Source organism: Oncorhynchus gorbuscha, linkage group LG09 (assembly GCF_021184085.1).
Source record: "Oncorhynchus gorbuscha isolate QuinsamMale2020 ecotype Even-year linkage group LG09, OgorEven_v1.0, whole genome shotgun sequence".
Taxonomy (NCBI): domain Eukaryota; kingdom Metazoa; phylum Chordata; class Actinopteri; order Salmoniformes; family Salmonidae; genus Oncorhynchus; species Oncorhynchus gorbuscha.
In genome coordinates, this window is record NC_060181.1 from 9,818,751 (window position 1) to 9,835,759 (window position 17,009).

The 17,009-nt window shown below is 41.8% G+C and overlaps 1 protein-coding gene across 1 annotated transcript; it reads right to left on the reverse strand.

The window, feature by feature from the left end:
* Positions 1–16: 16 nt before the first annotated feature.
* On the reverse strand, positions 17–16,373 carry gtf2h4 (general transcription factor IIH, polypeptide 4). The gene is made up of 14 exons (XM_046361379.1): positions 16,218–16,373; positions 15,903–16,021; positions 14,023–14,127; positions 13,747–13,878; positions 13,344–13,529; positions 12,762–12,870; positions 12,590–12,658; positions 12,266–12,349; positions 8,759–8,915; positions 8,123–8,253; positions 6,869–6,916; positions 5,781–5,859; positions 2,050–2,111; positions 17–993 (listed from the first exon to the last, which is right to left on the reverse strand). The coding sequence occupies exons 2-14, from the start codon at positions 16,016–16,018 to the stop codon at positions 883–885; spliced, it is 1,389 nt and encodes a 462-aa protein (XP_046217335.1). The 5' UTR covers positions 16,019–16,021; positions 16,218–16,373; the 3' UTR covers positions 17–882.
* Positions 16,374–17,009: the final 636 nt, after the last annotated feature.

Here is a 17,009-nt window from a genome sequence, read left to right on the forward strand (position 1 = left end):
TACAATCCGTGACACATTTTGAAATGGTTCAATTGATGTTTGATTTAATCAAATTACACAGTATTTTTAAAAACAAATAAAACATTGAGAACATTTACATTTAAGTCATTTAGCAGACGCTCTTATCCAGAGCGACTTAACATTAAATGCATTTCAGAGTATCAGCCCTGCATGTTAAATCCCCACATTTAAATGCATGACTCTTTCCTCTGCAATGAAATACATCCAACTTATGTTTGAATGCTTGTATAAAATAAAAAATTAAAGTGTTATTTTTTATTTAACAAGGCAAGTCAGTTAAGAACCAATTCTTATCTACAATGACGGACTAGGAACAGTGGGTTAACTGCCCTGTTCAGTTTTACATTGTCAGCTCGGGGATTCGATCTAGCAACCTTTCGGTTACTGGCCCAACTCTCTAACAACTAGGCTACCTGCTGCTACCTTCTGCCCCGTATTGCATAAGTATTGCAGGCTAAGTCATACATTTCTTTAAATAATTTTATTTGCCCACCAACCCAAAAGGAGACAATGGCAATATCACCAACAAAAACAGCGACAAAGCACTTGCTTTCTCCATTTTGTCCTACCCAGCACTAGTCACAGTAGCCTGGGTGCCAGTCTTACCTTGCCAGCTCCTTACAGAATTGCCATGTTTGGCTTGACAATGACAAAGTAGGTAAGAGCGCAAACAGATCTGGCACCAGGCTACAGCCATTGCGCTGCTGTGTCCAATTCAAGATCCAGTACAGTATATCCAGAACTCTCCATATACCTTCTTCAACCGTCACCTCTAAGGAAGAGAGAAAAAAAGTCCTTTCATGGAAAAAATACAAAAAAAACACACAAAATCCTTGTTCTTCTCTTCTTCCCCCTCTGTTATCAAGTGTGACTCTTCTGTCGTTTCCAGAACCTCTTGACTTCTCCGTGTCCCTGCGGTGACACCACAATCACCCTGTGAGCCACATTCTGCCACACGAGACAGCCCAGGCCCTGGAGAATGAAAGGCAGACAGACAGAGAGAGAGTAAATACATTGTAAATACAACCCATATTTGTGCTTATATATTTTCCCTTTTGTACTTTAACCATTTGTACATCGTTACAACACTGTGTGTGTATATATATATATAGATATATATACATACATACATACATACACACACAATATTACATTTACTCTTTGTCTTTATTCTTTTGTAACTTCTGAGAGTAATGTTTACTGTTCATCTTTATTGTTTATTTCACTTTTGTATATTATCTACTTCACTTGCTTTGGCAATGTTAACATGTTTCCCATGCCAAGAAGGCCCCTTGAACTGAATTGAGAGAGGGGGTTTAAGTAATAAGACAGGGGTAGTATCCCAAATAGCACCATATTCACTATGTAGGTGATAGGGTGCTATTGGGGTTGCACTCAGAGGCAGTAGACTGTGTGTCTGTGCTGGAGCAATATAAAGTAACCTAGATTGTACTGAGAGACAATAGATTACACGAAGAGAAGGTCAGACAAGCAGTTGCTACATGTGACAGGGCCTGCAGGTGTTAGGCTGATCATGCTAATGGTATTCTACCCTTGTTTAACTACAACCTAGTAGTTCAAATAGTCAAGAGGATGTGTAGAAGATTGTAGCAAGGCTAATTTAAGGGTGCACAGTTAATGTCAGATCATGTAATGAGAAAGCGGGATACTTAGTCACTTGCACATTGTAGTCATTTAGCAGATGGTCTTATATAGAGCGACTTACAGAAGCCATTATGGTTAAGTGCCTTGCTCAAGGGCACATTGATAAGATTTTTAACCTAGTCGGCTCATGGATTCAAACCAGCTCGGTTACTGGCCCAACGCTAGGCTACCTGCTCTGGCATCGATGACCATAAATCCTGCTCCCTAAGAAAGCAGCGGTGTTGTCCAAGTCTCTGGACCCCCCCCCCCCAGGGTCCTAGGTTGTAATTACACCTCCGATCTCATGTTGCTCCCATGACAATAATGTTCAATGGTGAGTTAATGGACAGAGAGATAGAGAGAAAATAAAACAAGATATCTGACCTGAGCTCTGTCCCGCAACACCTCAAAGTCAGCCTGGGAGAGGAACTGGTTATACAGCACTCCTGAGATGGACAGAGACACAGAGAGACAGACAGAGAGGTAGACAGGGAGGGATGTAGAGAGAGGAGAGAGAGAGAATGAAAAGGTACAGATAGCTTATAGGCAAGGTTAAAGGTGCAGCCCACATCAATACTCTATCACCGATTACAACACAACTGAGAGCAGAGGTTCCAACAGACACATCACACACACAGCCTGTATTGACAGATTGCAATCCTACAGAGACAGGCCACCTTGTCAGTCATCCTACTATGGGAAGAAAATGAAACCCCAAAGAAATCAATCAGCTTTGTAAGTCCTCGCGGAGTAGCTAGAGGACAACGCAGGAGAAAGTAGAGGTCACCGATTATGATTTTTCAACGCCGGTACCGATTATTGGAGGACCCCAAAAAAAACAATGCCGATTAAATCGGACGATGTTTTGTAATAATGACAATTACAACAATAATGAATGAAGAATTGTAACTTAATATAAGACATAAATAAAATCAATTTAGTCTCAAATAATGAAACATGTTCAATTTGGTTTAAATAATGCAAAAACAGTGTCGGATAAGAAAGTAAAAGTGCAATATGTGTCATGTAAAAAAGATACAGTTTAAGTTCCTTGCTCAGAACATGAGAACATATGAAAGCTGGTGGTTCCTTTTAACATGAGTCTTCAATATTCCCAGGTAAGAAGTTTTAGGTTGTAGTTATTATAGGAATTATAATAATAATAATATAATATAATATATGCCATTTAGCAGACTCTTTTATCCAAAGCGACTTACAGTCATGTGTGCATACATTCTACGTATGGGTGGTCCCGGGGATCGAACCCACTACCCTGGCGTTACAAGCGCCATGCTCTACCAACTGAGCTACAGAAGGACCAATTATAGGACCTATTTCTCTCTATACCATTTGTATTTCATATACCTTTGACTATTGGATGTTCTCATAGGTACTTTAGTATTGCCAGCCTAATCTCGGGAGTTGATAGGCTTGAAGTCATAAACAGCACAATGCTTGAAGCGAAGAACTGATGTAAAATACACGAAAGTGCTGTTTGAATGAATGCTTACGAGCCTGCTGCTGCCTACCACCACTCAGTCAGACTGCTGCTGCCTGCCACCACTCAGTCAGACTGCTGCTGCCTGCCACCACTCAGTCAGACTGCTCTATCAAATCATAGACTTAATTATAATATAATAACACACAGAAATAAGAGCCTTGAGTCATTAATATGGTCAAATCTGTAAATGATCATTTAGAAAACAAGACATTATTCGTTCAGTGAAATACGGAACGGTTCCGTATTTTATCTAACGTGTGGCATCCATAAGTCTAAATATTACTGTTACAACCTTCAATGTTATGTCATAATAATTCAAAATTAATAACGGTCTTTGTTAGGAAGAAATAGTCTTCACACAGATCGCAACGAGCCAGGCGGCCCAAACTGCTGCATATACCCTGACTCTGCTTGCACAGAACGCAAAAGAAGTGACACAATTTTCCTAGTTAAAAAGAAATTCATGTTAGCAGGCAATATTAACAAAAAAATATATATATATTATACCTTTATTTTACTAGGCAAGTCAGTTAAGAACAAATTCTTATTTTCAATGACGGCCTAGGAACAGTGGGTTAACTGCCTGTTCAGGGGCAGAACAACAGATTTGTACCTTGTCAGCTCGGGGATTTGAACCTGCAACCTTCCGGTTACGAGTCCAACGCTCTGACCACTAGGCTACCCTGCCGCCCCATAAATATGCAGGTTTAAAAACATATACTTGTGTATTGATTTTAAGAAAGGCATTTATGGTTAGGTTCACGTTGGTGCAACGACAGTGTTTTTTTTCACGAATGCACTTTTTAAATCATCACCCGTTTGGCGAAGTGGGCTGTGATTCGATGATAAATTAACAGGCACAGCAATGCTGGACAAGCTAATTAAACTAGTAATATCATCAACCATGTGTAGTTAACTAGTGACTACGTTAAGATAGTTTTGTTTTATAAGGTAAGTTTAACGCTAGCTAGCTAGCTGGTTTCTTGTCGCGTAACAAGTGGTCAGCCTGCCACGCAACAAGTGGTCAGCCTGCCACGCAACAAGTGGTCAGCCTGCCACGCAGTCTCCTCGTGGCGTAACAAGTGGTCAGCCTGCCACGCAGTCTCCTCGTGGCGTAACAAGTGGTCAGCCTGCCACGCAGTCTCCTCGTGGCGTAACAAGTGGTCAGCCTGCCACGCAGTCTCCTCGTGGCGTAACAAGTGGTCAGCCTGCCACGCAGTCTCCTCGTGGCGTAACAAGTGGTCAGCCTGCCACGCAGTCTCCTCGTGGAGTGCAATGTAATCGGCATCCAACAATGCCGATTACCGATTGTTATGAAAACATGAAATCGTCCCTAATTAAAATCGGCCTCTAGTAGAAAGTACCTCAGAGTAGGTCAGGATATTTCTGGATCAAAACGTGGTTGAAGTGGTGGCCGTGGCCAATCGCAGACAACCTTTTACAGGCCGTCCGTCTTTAACAAGAGAAACTTCTTCCCTTTTCTTATCATGATTGTTACTTCTAAAATATTATATATATTAAAAAATATATATTATCAAATATAAAATATATATTTTCAAACACATACAGTGCCTTCAGAAATACATTTGCAAAAAAATTTAAAATTAAAGGTTTCTACTTGTCATTATGGGGTATTGTGTGTAGATGGGTGAGAAGAAAAATATACATTTAATCCATTTTGAATTCAGGCTGTAACACAACAAAATGTGGAATAAGTCAAGGGGTATGAATTCTTTCTGAGTATTCGGCATTGTGGCTCAATTATCTTTTCTACTATATCTGATTTTAGTCATTAAGTTTACACTGAAGACGTAATACCATTGTTGTTATATATATATATATATATATATATAGAAACATTTAGTTTTTTCATGGCCGGGTAAGTCAAAACAGTGTCACTGTCAGTTTCACTGACAAAATGTTTCTATGCAGAAAAAAACCCTGGGAGTGCTGATCCAGGATCAGTTTAGCCTTTCAGAACAAAATGAATAGTATTCACATGGATAGAAGGGACCTGATCCTAGATAAGCACTCCTACTCTGAACCACTTGATACATACTGGTTTCATTTCAAAGCACTGAAGTCTTACGGCCTGTTTCCCCCCCATCAACTGAATTCCTATCAACGGCACGTCTCACATGGTTCTTACCAGAGTTCATCACAATGACAAAAGAGAAACCTTCTCATGAAAACTTGTATTAAACACACACACATAAATACACACACACAAACACACACACACACACACACACACACATAAATACACACACACACATTCACACATAAATACATACACACATAAATACACACACACACACACACACACACACACACACACACACATAAATAAATACACACACATAAATACACACACACAAATACACACACACACACACATAAATACACACACACACACACACACATAAATACACACACACACACACACACATAAATACACACACACACACACACACACACACACAAATACACACACACACACACATAAATACACACACACACACACATAAATACACACACACACACACATAAATACACACACACACACATAAATACACACACACATAAATACACACACACACACACACGGCCTCACCCTCAGAAAACTGTAGTCGATCTCTCTCCAGCTCCCATAGTCTGATCTGGTCTGTGATGGTGGGGGGCAGCACTGGGTTCTGAGAGACACAGAGAGAGTAGGTAGGAGTAGGCTTTGTCCCAAATGGCTATTCACTATGTCGTGTACTACTTTAGACCAGGGTCCATAGGGAATAGGGCCCATAGGGAATAGAGATCTGATCAAAAGTAGTGCACTATATAGGAAATAGAGTTCCATTTGGACCAAAACCTTAGTCTGACATGGTAATGTCAGGATGAAATAGGAGTAATGAACCTTCAGCATGGGAGTCAAACAGGTCAGTCAGATATTAATCAACAGAACACAGAGTGGAGGAAGAGACAAGAGAACAAGGGGGCGAGAAAGACAGCTTGAGACGGACAGAGAGGGCGAGACAGACAGAGAGGGCGAGACAGACAGAGAGGGCGAGACAGACAGAGAGGGCGAGACAGACAGAGAGGGCGAGACAGACAGAGAGGGCGAGACAGACAGAGAGGGCGAGACAGACAGAGAGGGCGAGACAGACAGACACATACAGAGGGCGAGACAGACAGACACATACAGAGAGCGAGACAGACAGACAGAGAGCGAGACAGACAGACAGAGAGCGAGACAGACAGACAGACAGAGAGCGAGACAGACAGACAGACAGAGCGAGACAGACAGACAGACAGACAGAGAGCGAGACAGACAGACAGACAGAGAGCGAGACAGACAGACAGAGAGCGAGACAGACAGACAGAGAGCGAGACAGACAGACAGAGAGCGAGACAGACAGACAGGGAGCGAGACAGACAGACAGAGAGCGAGACAGACAGACAGAGAGCGAGACAGACAGACAGAGAGCGAGACAGACAGACAGAGAGCGAGACAGACAGACAGAGAGCGAGACAGACAGACAGAGAGCGAGACAGACAGACAGAGAGCGAGACAGACAGACAGAGAGCGAGACAGACAGACAGAGAGCGAGACAGACAGACAGAGAGCGAGACAGACAGACAGAGACAGACAGACAGACAGAGAGCGAGACAGACAGACAGAGAGCGAGACAGATTGATATTTGGAGGTACCTGTTTGAGCATGACAGGATGTGCTCTGGTCCTTAGAAAGTGGAGAATCTGAAAAGCACAAAAACTTGACCGTAAAAACTTCCCCACACAACATAAGAAGCACCAATCCACCATTTCATGTGCAGTATAACAATCAACTAAAACACACACAGACTGAAAGAGACGAAAACATACATACTTTCCCAAACAGCTCAACCATGTGCAACAGTGACTACCAGAACTCCAATATACTGAACAGAGAAATCCATTAATACAAAACCTGACAAACTCCAAGCTGCCATTATGTTGTTCAGTAGTGTAAAGTAACCTGCCATCTGCCGCGAGGAGTGTCTACCTGCTGTGAGGAGTGTCTACCTGTTGTGAGGAGTGTCTACCTGTTGTGAGGAGTGTCTACCTGTTGTGAGGAGTGTCTACCTGTTGTGAGGAGTGTCTACCTGTTGTGAGGAGTGCCTACCTGCTGTGGGGAGTGTCTACCTGCTGTGGGGAGTGTCTACCTGCTGTGAGGAGTGTCTACCCGTTGTGAGGAGTGTCTACCCGTTGTGAGGAGTGCCTACCCGTTGTGAGGAGTGCCTACCTGTTGTGAGGAGTGCCTACCTGTTGTGAGGAGTGTCTACCTGCTGTGGGGAGTGTCTACCTGCTGTGGGGAGTGTCTACCCGTTGTGAGGAGTGCCTACCCGTTGTGAGGAGTGCCTACCCGTTGTGAGGAGTGCCTACCCGTTGTGAGGAGTGCCTACCTGTTGTGAGGAGTGCCTACCTGTTGTGAGGAGTGCCTACCTGTTGTGAGGAGTGCCTACCTGTTGTGAGGAGTGCCTACCTGTTGTGAGGAGTGCCTACCTGTTGTGAGGAGTGCCTACCTGCTGTGGGGAGTGTCTACCTGTTGTGAGGAGTGTCTACCTGCTGTGAGGAGTGTCTACCTGCTGTGAGGAGTGCCTACCTGCAGTGAGGAGTGCCTACCTGCAGTGAGGAGTGCCTACCTGCAGTGAGGAGTGCCTACCTGCTGTGAGGAGTGCCTACCGGCAGTGAGGAGTGCCTACCTGCAGTGAGGAGTGCCTACCTGCAGTGATGAGTGCCTACCTGCAGTGAGGAGTGTCTACCTGCAGTGAGGAGTGTCTACCTGTTGTGAGGAGTGTCTACCTGTTGTGAGGAGTGTCTACCTGTTGTGAGGAGTGTCTACCTGTTGTGAGGAGTGTCTACCTGCCGTGGGGAGTGCCTACCTGCCGTGGGGAGTGCCTACCTGCCGTGGGGAGTGCCTACCTGTTGTGCGGTGATGCCGTTAGCGATGGCTTGCTGTACTGACTCCCTGGTAACCTGGGCCACCACCACGTTAGGGAAGCGATAGAGACACTCACTAAACAGAGCCACCAAAGCAATCTGCAGCTCAGAGTCTGAGGAGGAGAAGACAGGTGAATAACGTAACACTAATTCACTACCACCTGGATATGAGAATGAGCCAATCAGAAAACACTTCAACTAAACGAACAGTACGTAGCAGTTATCTGACAGAAAGGAGATAAATAACTAAATGAATTAGTCAACATTATGCTTCCGTTATGAATATATGAATAACATCAATTACTGTATCTATGTATAAATACCGTGATTCAAACAAGTGTCAACACATTATTTTAAGTGACAGAAATTAAATAAGTTAACAGACTATTCACTACCACCAGGAAATGAATAATAAATGAAATACTACAATCTCAAACCATGAGAGAGGGATTTACACACAGGAATCAATCCTAAATTGAGATCAACACAGAGAAGTCAGAGTTGAGGAGGAAATCTTGAAATTGGTCAATGGGGAGATTTGAATGAAAACGTGAGTTCCTCTGGTTTCTGTGATCCACACTGTCAGACCGCAGAGGTAGACCTTCCATCGGTACATACTGGTATAAGCATAGAGCCGATAGTTGGTTTCCACGACGATGAAACCTGAATCTCCAGTCCCTGGGGTAGCGCCCATAGCGGTGGAGGAAGAGTTGGCGGAGACGCCAGCAGACAGAGTGATGGCCAGCCTGGTGGGGTAGTACCTTCTAGACTTCCTCTGAGGAGACCAGAGAGAGAGAGGGTAGGGGGTACAAGAGCATGTTATTAGTGTCTGTCTATGTTATTAGTCCATGTTATTAGTCCCTGTCCATGTTATTAGTCCCTGTCCATGCTATTAGTGTCTGTCCATGTTATTCGTGTCTGTCCATGTTATTCGTGTCTGTCCATGTTATTCGTGTCTGTCCATGTTATTCGTGTCTGTCCATGCTATTAGTGTCTGTCCATGTTATTAGTGTCTGTCCATGTTATTAGTGTCTGTCCATGTTATTAGTGTCTGTCCATGTTATTAGTGTCTGTCCATGTTATTAGTGTCTGTCCATGTTATTAGTGTCTGTCCATGCTATTAGTCTGTCCATGTTATTAGTGTCTGTCCATGTTATTAGTGTCTGTCCATGTTATTAGTGTCTGTCCATGTTATTCGTGTCTGTCCATGTTATTCGTGTCTGTCCATGTTATTCGTGTCTGTCCATGCTATTAGTGTCTGTCCATGTTATTAGTGTCTGTCCATGTTATTAGTGTCTGTCCATGTTATTAGTGTCTGTCCATGTTATTAGTGTCTGTCCATGTTATTAGTGTCTGTCCATGTTATTAGTGTCTGTCCATGCTATTAGTCTGTCCATGTTATTAGTGTCTGTCCATGTTATTAGTGTCTGTCCATGTTATTAGTGTCTGTCCATGTTATTAGTGTCTGTCCATGTTATTAGTGTCTGTCCATGTTATTAGTGTCTGTCCATGTTATTAGTGTCTGTCCATGTTATTAGTGTCTGTCCATGCTATTAGTCTGTCCATGTTATTAGTGTCTGTCCATGTTATTAGTGTCTGTCCATGTTATTAGTGTCTGTCCATGTTATTAGTGTCTGTCCATGTTATTAGTGTCTGTCCATGTTATTAGTGTCTGTCCATGTTATTCGTGTCTGTCCATGTTATTCGTGTCTGTCCATGTTATTAGTGTCTGTCCATGTTATTAGTGTCTGTCCATGTTATTAGTGTCTGTCCATGTTATTAGTGTCTGTCCATGTTATTCGTGTCTGTCCATGTGTCTGTCCATGTTATTCGTGTCTGTCCATGTTATTAGTGTCTGTCCATGTTATTCGTGTCTGTCCATGTTATTCGTGTCTGTCCATGTTATTCGTGTCTGTCCATGTTATTCGTGTCTGTCCATGTTATTCGTGTCTGTCCATGTTATTCGTGTCTGTCCATGTTATTCATGTGTCTATTCTGTGCTGTCCTAATATCTTGCTCTTCCACCATGTTTTGTGTTTGTTTGTTTATTTGATAGCACATACAAAAAAATACATTCTACAAGCTTTAACACGGAGAAGGTATTGCGATTCGTTTGAAAACAGCATTACAGCGGCTCCCGAGTGGCGCAGCGGTCTAAGGCACTGCATCTCAGTGCTCGAGGCGTCACTACAGACACCCCGGTTCGATTCTAGGCTGAATCACAACCGGCCGTGATTGGGAGTCCCATAGGGCGGCGCACAATTGACCCAGAGTCGTCCGGGTTTGGCCGGTGTTGGCCGTCATTGTAAAATAAGAATTTGTTCTTAACGGACTTGCCTAGTTTAAAAAAAGAAAAAAGTTAAATTAATACAAATAAAATATGCAGAGGTTTTATCGTCCTCTCAGCAATTCTTTCTTATTTACAACGGTCCCTCACATAAGCTTTTAAAATGCTATGACACTCTGTGGAGAGTGGGCCTGGGAGTGTTTAGGTTACTGTAAACTTGGTATCGTTTGATTGGTCAATGGGGGTTGGTTTTGGGTTAAAAGGTTACCCCTTCAGATGTTATGAAATGCCTTTTGTTCTCTCTCTCTGTTATCCTGGTTCCAGTCCATGGAGGAAGGTTGTATGATCCATTCTCATTTCCTAGGCTTCTAGGCCCAGTAAGCCTCTCTTTGTTCCTGCTTTGTCCTGTAAATTAACTTTAGCATCTATATGGTTGGAATAATATGGAATAATACGGAATAATATGGTATAATATGGAATAATACGGAATAATATGGAATAATATGGTATAATATGGAATAATACGGAATAATATGGAATAATATGAAATACTATGGTATAATACGGAATAATATGGTATAATATGGAATAATACAGAATAATATGGTATAATATGGAATAATACAGAATAATACGGAATAATATGGTATAATATGGAATAATATGGAATATGGAATAACATTGAATAATATGGTATAATATGGAGTAACATGGAATAACATGGAATAACATGGAATAATATGGAATAACATGGAATAATATGGAATAACATGGAATAATATGGAATAATATGGAATAATATGGTATAACATGGTATAATATGGTATAATATGGTATAACATGGAATAATATGGAATAACATGGAATAATATGGTATAATATGGTATAATATGGTATAATATGGAATAATATGGTATAACATGGAATAATATGGAATAATATGGAATAATATGGAATAATATGGTATAACATGGAATAATATGGAATAATATGGAATAATATGGTATAACATGGAATAATATGGAATAATATGGAATAATATGGTATAATATGGAATAACATGGAATAATATGGAATAATATGGAATAATATGGAATAATATGGTATAACATGGAATAATATGGAATAATATGGAATAATATGGTATAACATGGAATAATATGGTATAACATGGAATAATATGGTATAACATGGAATAATATGGTATAACATGGAATAATATGGAATAATATGGAATAATATGGTATAACATGGAATAATATGGAATAATATGGAATAATATGGTATAATACGGTATAACATGGAATAATATGGAATAACATGGAATAATATGGAATAATATGGAATAATATGGTATAATATGGTATAACATGGTATAATACGGTATAACATGGAATAATATGGAATAACATGGAATAATATGGAATAATATGGAATAATACGGTATAACATGGAATAATATGGAATAATATGGAATAATACGGTATAACATGGAATAATATGGAATAATATGGAATAATATGGTCTTGTAATGATAGTTAATGCTTTATATAACTTAAGCTTTATGCCTTTGTATGTGAATCCATTCATTTTACAAAGTAATTTATTTTATTTTATTATATAGATAATTCTCAAACAAATTCTTGCTAGTCAACGTCAACTCATTGCCTAATGCTTGCTTTTATATTTAAATTATGTTTAACATTTTAATAGGCTAATTGCTTAGTCTTATTACGAATCACATGTGAGGTATTCATTTATATATACACACACGCCAAATATTACTGTCCAACTACAAATTGAAGCTACTTTGCTAATTCTCCTTCACCATATCTCACCTTCCTCTGGAAGACGAGGCCGAACTCCCTCAGGTGCTGTAGGAAGGTGAGCAGAGATTCACTCATCCCCTCCACTGAGTAGTCCTGGGACACAGGACAACGGTGACAACATCAGCCGACACGAGAATATGAACAGAATACTCCATGATCTAATACTCCAAAGTGACTACGAGAATATAAACAGAATACTCCATGATCTAATACTCCAAAGTGACTACGAAATATTTGACATCACGGCATACTGTGTAGAAATCAATCAGTGGTTGAAGTTGAGTGTTCAGGTAAGTCGCCAGGCAGCTCAAATTTCAGTACTACGAGACTCACCCTGCCTAGAGTCGAGAAACTGAGCTGGAACAAGAAGGACAGAATCTCCACCAAGTCCATTCCACGAGTCTGAAAGATGAGAAGGACAAGAAAGAGCACATAATACTGGGAGAGAAGTCTGTCTGTGGGCCTCTGTGCGCCTCTGTGCGCCTCTGTGCGCCTGACGACCTACCTGTGCCGTGTTGAGGTACTGTAGGGTGAAGTACCAGAGCTGAGAGGCTGTGTCCAGGAGGAGGAACTGGAAACCAGCTGAGGTGATACAGGGAGCATCTCCAGCCTCACTGGACGAGGGGAAGAGGTGTAGGATACATGAGAAAGAGGATAGAAAAGAGAGGAACAGAGGGATTTAGAGAGGAACCGAGGGATTTAGAGAGGAACCGAGGGATTTAGAGAGGAAGGATTTAGAGAGGAAGGATTTAGAGAGGAACCGAGGGATTTAGAGAGGAACCGAGGGATTTAGAGAGGAACCAAGGGATTTAGAGAGGAACCAAGGGATTTAGAGAGGAACCGAGGGATTTAGAGAGGAACCGAGGGATTTAGAGAGGAACAGAGAGATTTAGAAATAATATTGTGGTGGGGTAAAAAAATATTTATATATATACACATGGAAAACAGAACAATTGAAAATCCCAAACACATTAACACAAAAATAATGTAGGTAAAATAGTGATAAAAAATAAAAAATGACAAGAAATAAAGTGTGTATGTGTTTAACATTGACTTCATAGCAGTCCCTCTGTGAGGTGGTACCTACGTTCTCATGAGGCCAGCCTGAATGAGGAGCTGGGACAGGTCCTGGCTGACTGCAGCACTGGGACAGCCCACCATGAAGTGGAGAACCACCTCCCAGCGCTCCAAAGCATACTTATCCAGACTCTCCACGTCACGGGCATGTCTGTCAGGACCAAGACTGTCACCCTGGTCTGCCCACGACTTACCCCTGAGAGGAGGAGGAGAGAGAGGAGGAAGAGGACGTGGTGGAAGATGAGGTGGTAGTGGAAGAGTAGGTAGTGGAGGAGGAGGAGGAAAGGAAGGGGAGGAGCCTTATGAAAGACATGTTCACCAAGTTTTAGCTTTGGTAGTTCTACTGCTAGCATATTAAACCCCAATATGTATTGTAGATACTAAATACCTTACACATTAAAGAGTTGACTTACCCTCCTAATAATGCTATTCTCAGGTTGTCTTTGAATACGGGGTTCAGAATGTTTCCCTGCAGGCCTCCCTGCAGCTGCTGGCTGTGCCATAGTCTGAGACCAGACAGCACAGAGACACACTGATCATGGTCCCTGAAGAAGAAAATCAGGCCATTTTAGAACACAAACTACAGAAACTGAAGGTTTACTGACAGTCATTTAACAACCTGGCAGTTGATTGAATTTACAATACAGCATTGGACAGGTACTATGTATGATTCAGATTCATAGACTTACTTTTCACTGTCTTTTTTCACCCAAAGCGCCACCGCGGCCTGAGGAAGGGGTTGGTCTAGAAACAGCATTCGCATTACATAATTCTTGGCCAATGGGGGGAGCTCTCTGTCAAGCAAGGAAACAAGCAGATAACTGACTCCCTGATTTATCTTGCATATGAGTCCAGTAATACCCAAAATACCTATAGTCATGTATGTAAACTCAGCAAAAAAAAGAAACACCCTCTCACTGTCAACTGTGTGTATTTACACCAAACTTAACATGTGTTTTATATTTGTATGAACATAAGATTCAACAACTGAAACAAACTGAACAAGTTCCACAGACATGTGACTAACAGAAATGGAATAATGTGTCCCTGAACAAAGTGGGGGTCAAAATCAAAAGTAACAGTCAGTATCTGGTGTGGCCACCAGCTGCATTAAGTACTGCAGTGCATCTCCTCCTCATGGACTGCACCAGATTTGCCAGTTCTTGCTGTGAGATGTTACCCCACTCTTCCACCAAGGCACCTGCAAGTTCCCAGACATTTTTTTTGGGGGGTGGCCATAGACCCCTCACCCTCCGAGCCAACAGGTCCCAGACGTGCTCAATGGGATTGAGATCCCGTCTCTTCGCTGGCCATGGCAGAACACCGACATTCCTGTCTTGCAGGAAATCACATACAGAATTAGCAGTATGGCTGGTGGCATTGTCATGCTGGAGGGTCATGTCAGGATGAGCCTGTAGGAAGGGTACCACATGAGGGAGGAGGATGTCTTCCCTGTAACACACAGCGTTGAGATTGCCTGAAATGACAACAAGCTCAGTCCGATGATGCTGTGACACACCGCCCCAGACCATGACGGACCCTCCACCTCGATCCCGCTCCAGAGTACAGGCCTCGGTGTAACACTCATTCCTTCCACTATAAAACACAAATCTGACCATCACCCCTGGTGAGACAAAACCACGACTCGTCAGAGAAGAGCACTTTTTGCCAATCCTGTCTGGTCCAGCGACAGTGGGTTTGTGCCCATAGGTGACGTTGTTGCCGGTGATGTCTGGTGAGGACCTGGCTTAAAACAGGCCCACAAGCCCTCAGTCCAGCCTCTCTCAGCCTATTGCGGAAAGTCTGAGCACTGATGGATGGAGGGATTGTGCATTCCTGGTGTAACTCGGGTAGTTGTTGTTGCCATCCTGTACCTGTCCCACAGGTGTGATGTTCGGATGTACCGATCCAGTGCAGGTGTTGTTACACGTGGTCTGCCACTGCGAGGACGATCACCTGTCCGTCCTGTCTCCCTGCAGAGCTACCTTGGGCATCTCACAGTATGAACATTGCAATTTATTTCCCTGGCCACATCTGCAGTCCTCATGCCTCCTTGCAGCATGCCTAAGGCACGTTCACACAGATGAGCAGGGACCCTGGGCATCTTTCTTTTGGTGTTTTTCAGAGTCAGTAGAAAGGCCTCTTTAGTGTCCTACATTTTCATAACTGTGACTTTAATTGCCTACCGTCTGTAAGCTGTTAGTGTCTTAACAACCGTTCCACAGGTGCATGTTCATTAATAGTTTATGGTTCATTGAACAAGCATGGGAAACAGTGTTTAAACCCTTTACAATGAAGATCTGTGAAGTTATTTGGATTTTTAATTATCCTTTAAATACAGGGTCCTGAAAAAGGGACGGTTTTTGTTGTTGCTGAGTTTATGTTACAAGGTGGAAAAAAAGTGTAGACAGCCTGTGTTCTGTTCCATATATGGCATTAAATAATAGCACACGGTATTATGTACATTACAGATAAATTGTGTACTAAACCATAGCAAATAGCAGGACTTGTACATGTCATATTTTACAGTTACTTTAACAGTATTGTTTAAATGGGACTGATCCTGTACCTGTAGACAGCCAGACATGTGGCCGGATGATTGTACAAGCGGTCTAAGATCTCTGGGCTCAACTCTTTCAGATACTCATGGAGGTTCTTGCATTGTAACTGAACGCGCAGCTTCATCTTCTACAGACGACAAAAACATGTTTTTATGCAAAATGACAACTATAGTAAGAATGAAATGTATTTCGTCTATGGCTAACATAATGACACAATCTGAAGACTACAACCTTAGCTAGCAAGCTAACGAGGATGGAATGAAGCGTTATAACGTGAGACAGAAAGTGTAATCAACCATGTACATCGACATTGTATTGTTTACCTTATGTTTGGGTATCGGAAAGGTCCAAAATAATTCCTATAAACTAATCAATTCAGAAATGTTCAGCATCTTCATTTTCTCAGCAAGTGAATAGAAGCCATGTTGGATGGTCACGTGATTCAGACCTCCAGAAGGAGCGTTCTGATTGGCGCAGCTCCTTTTGCCGCGGTCAACGCCACAGTGAAATGTAAATGTAGTATTTTATTTTCTATAAATTAAAGATTACAATAATTGCTCATTTATACATTTGTAAACATGAAGTAGGTTGTTTAGATAAATTCACTGTCATTACCTGACAGCGTTGGCAAAATGTAGAAGGGAAAGGATAAAAGCAACACGAAACATGTTCTAAATGCAAAAATCACACTTGAAAAATCAGTATTCGAATCTCATTCAAAATCCTGCGGCTGCAATCCAACTGATGTGGCAAAGGCATTAAAATGCTTAGCACCGCGGAGCGATTAGCCTAAGCCTCATTACAAGTAATGAAGGGCAATGAATAGCATAACAATTGTGTTTTCGCCAATACGATCTCTAGTTTGCATTACATTGATCAAACACATTCTTGTTTACAGACAAAAGAAAGGAGAAGAATATTGAAGGAGGTCCAGGAGAATGGGGAAGCATCTCAATCTCTTCTCAGGGGTCCCTTTTCTCTTTATCTGTACAAATCAAATCAGAAAAAGTAGCATATCCACTCGCTCACGAGTAAACGTTTAGAATATGTACAGTTTATTGGGCAAGTGCTCGTCACATTGTGGTGCAGGACAACATAAAATGGAATAGATTGAT

Coding starts and splice junctions, on each gene's coding strand:
- gtf2h4 (XM_046361379.1), bottom strand. CDS start 16,018: ATGAAGCTGCGCGTTCAGTTACAATGCAAGAACCTCCATGAGTATCTG. Junction 12,871..13,343: donor CAGGCTGGCCTCATGAGAAC/GTAGGTACCACC, acceptor CCCCTCGTCCAG/TGAGGCTGGAGATGCTCCCT. Junction 12,659..12,761: donor AGTACCTCAACACGGCACAG/GTAGGTCGTCAG, acceptor CTCATCTTTCAG/ACTCGTGGAATGGACTTGGT.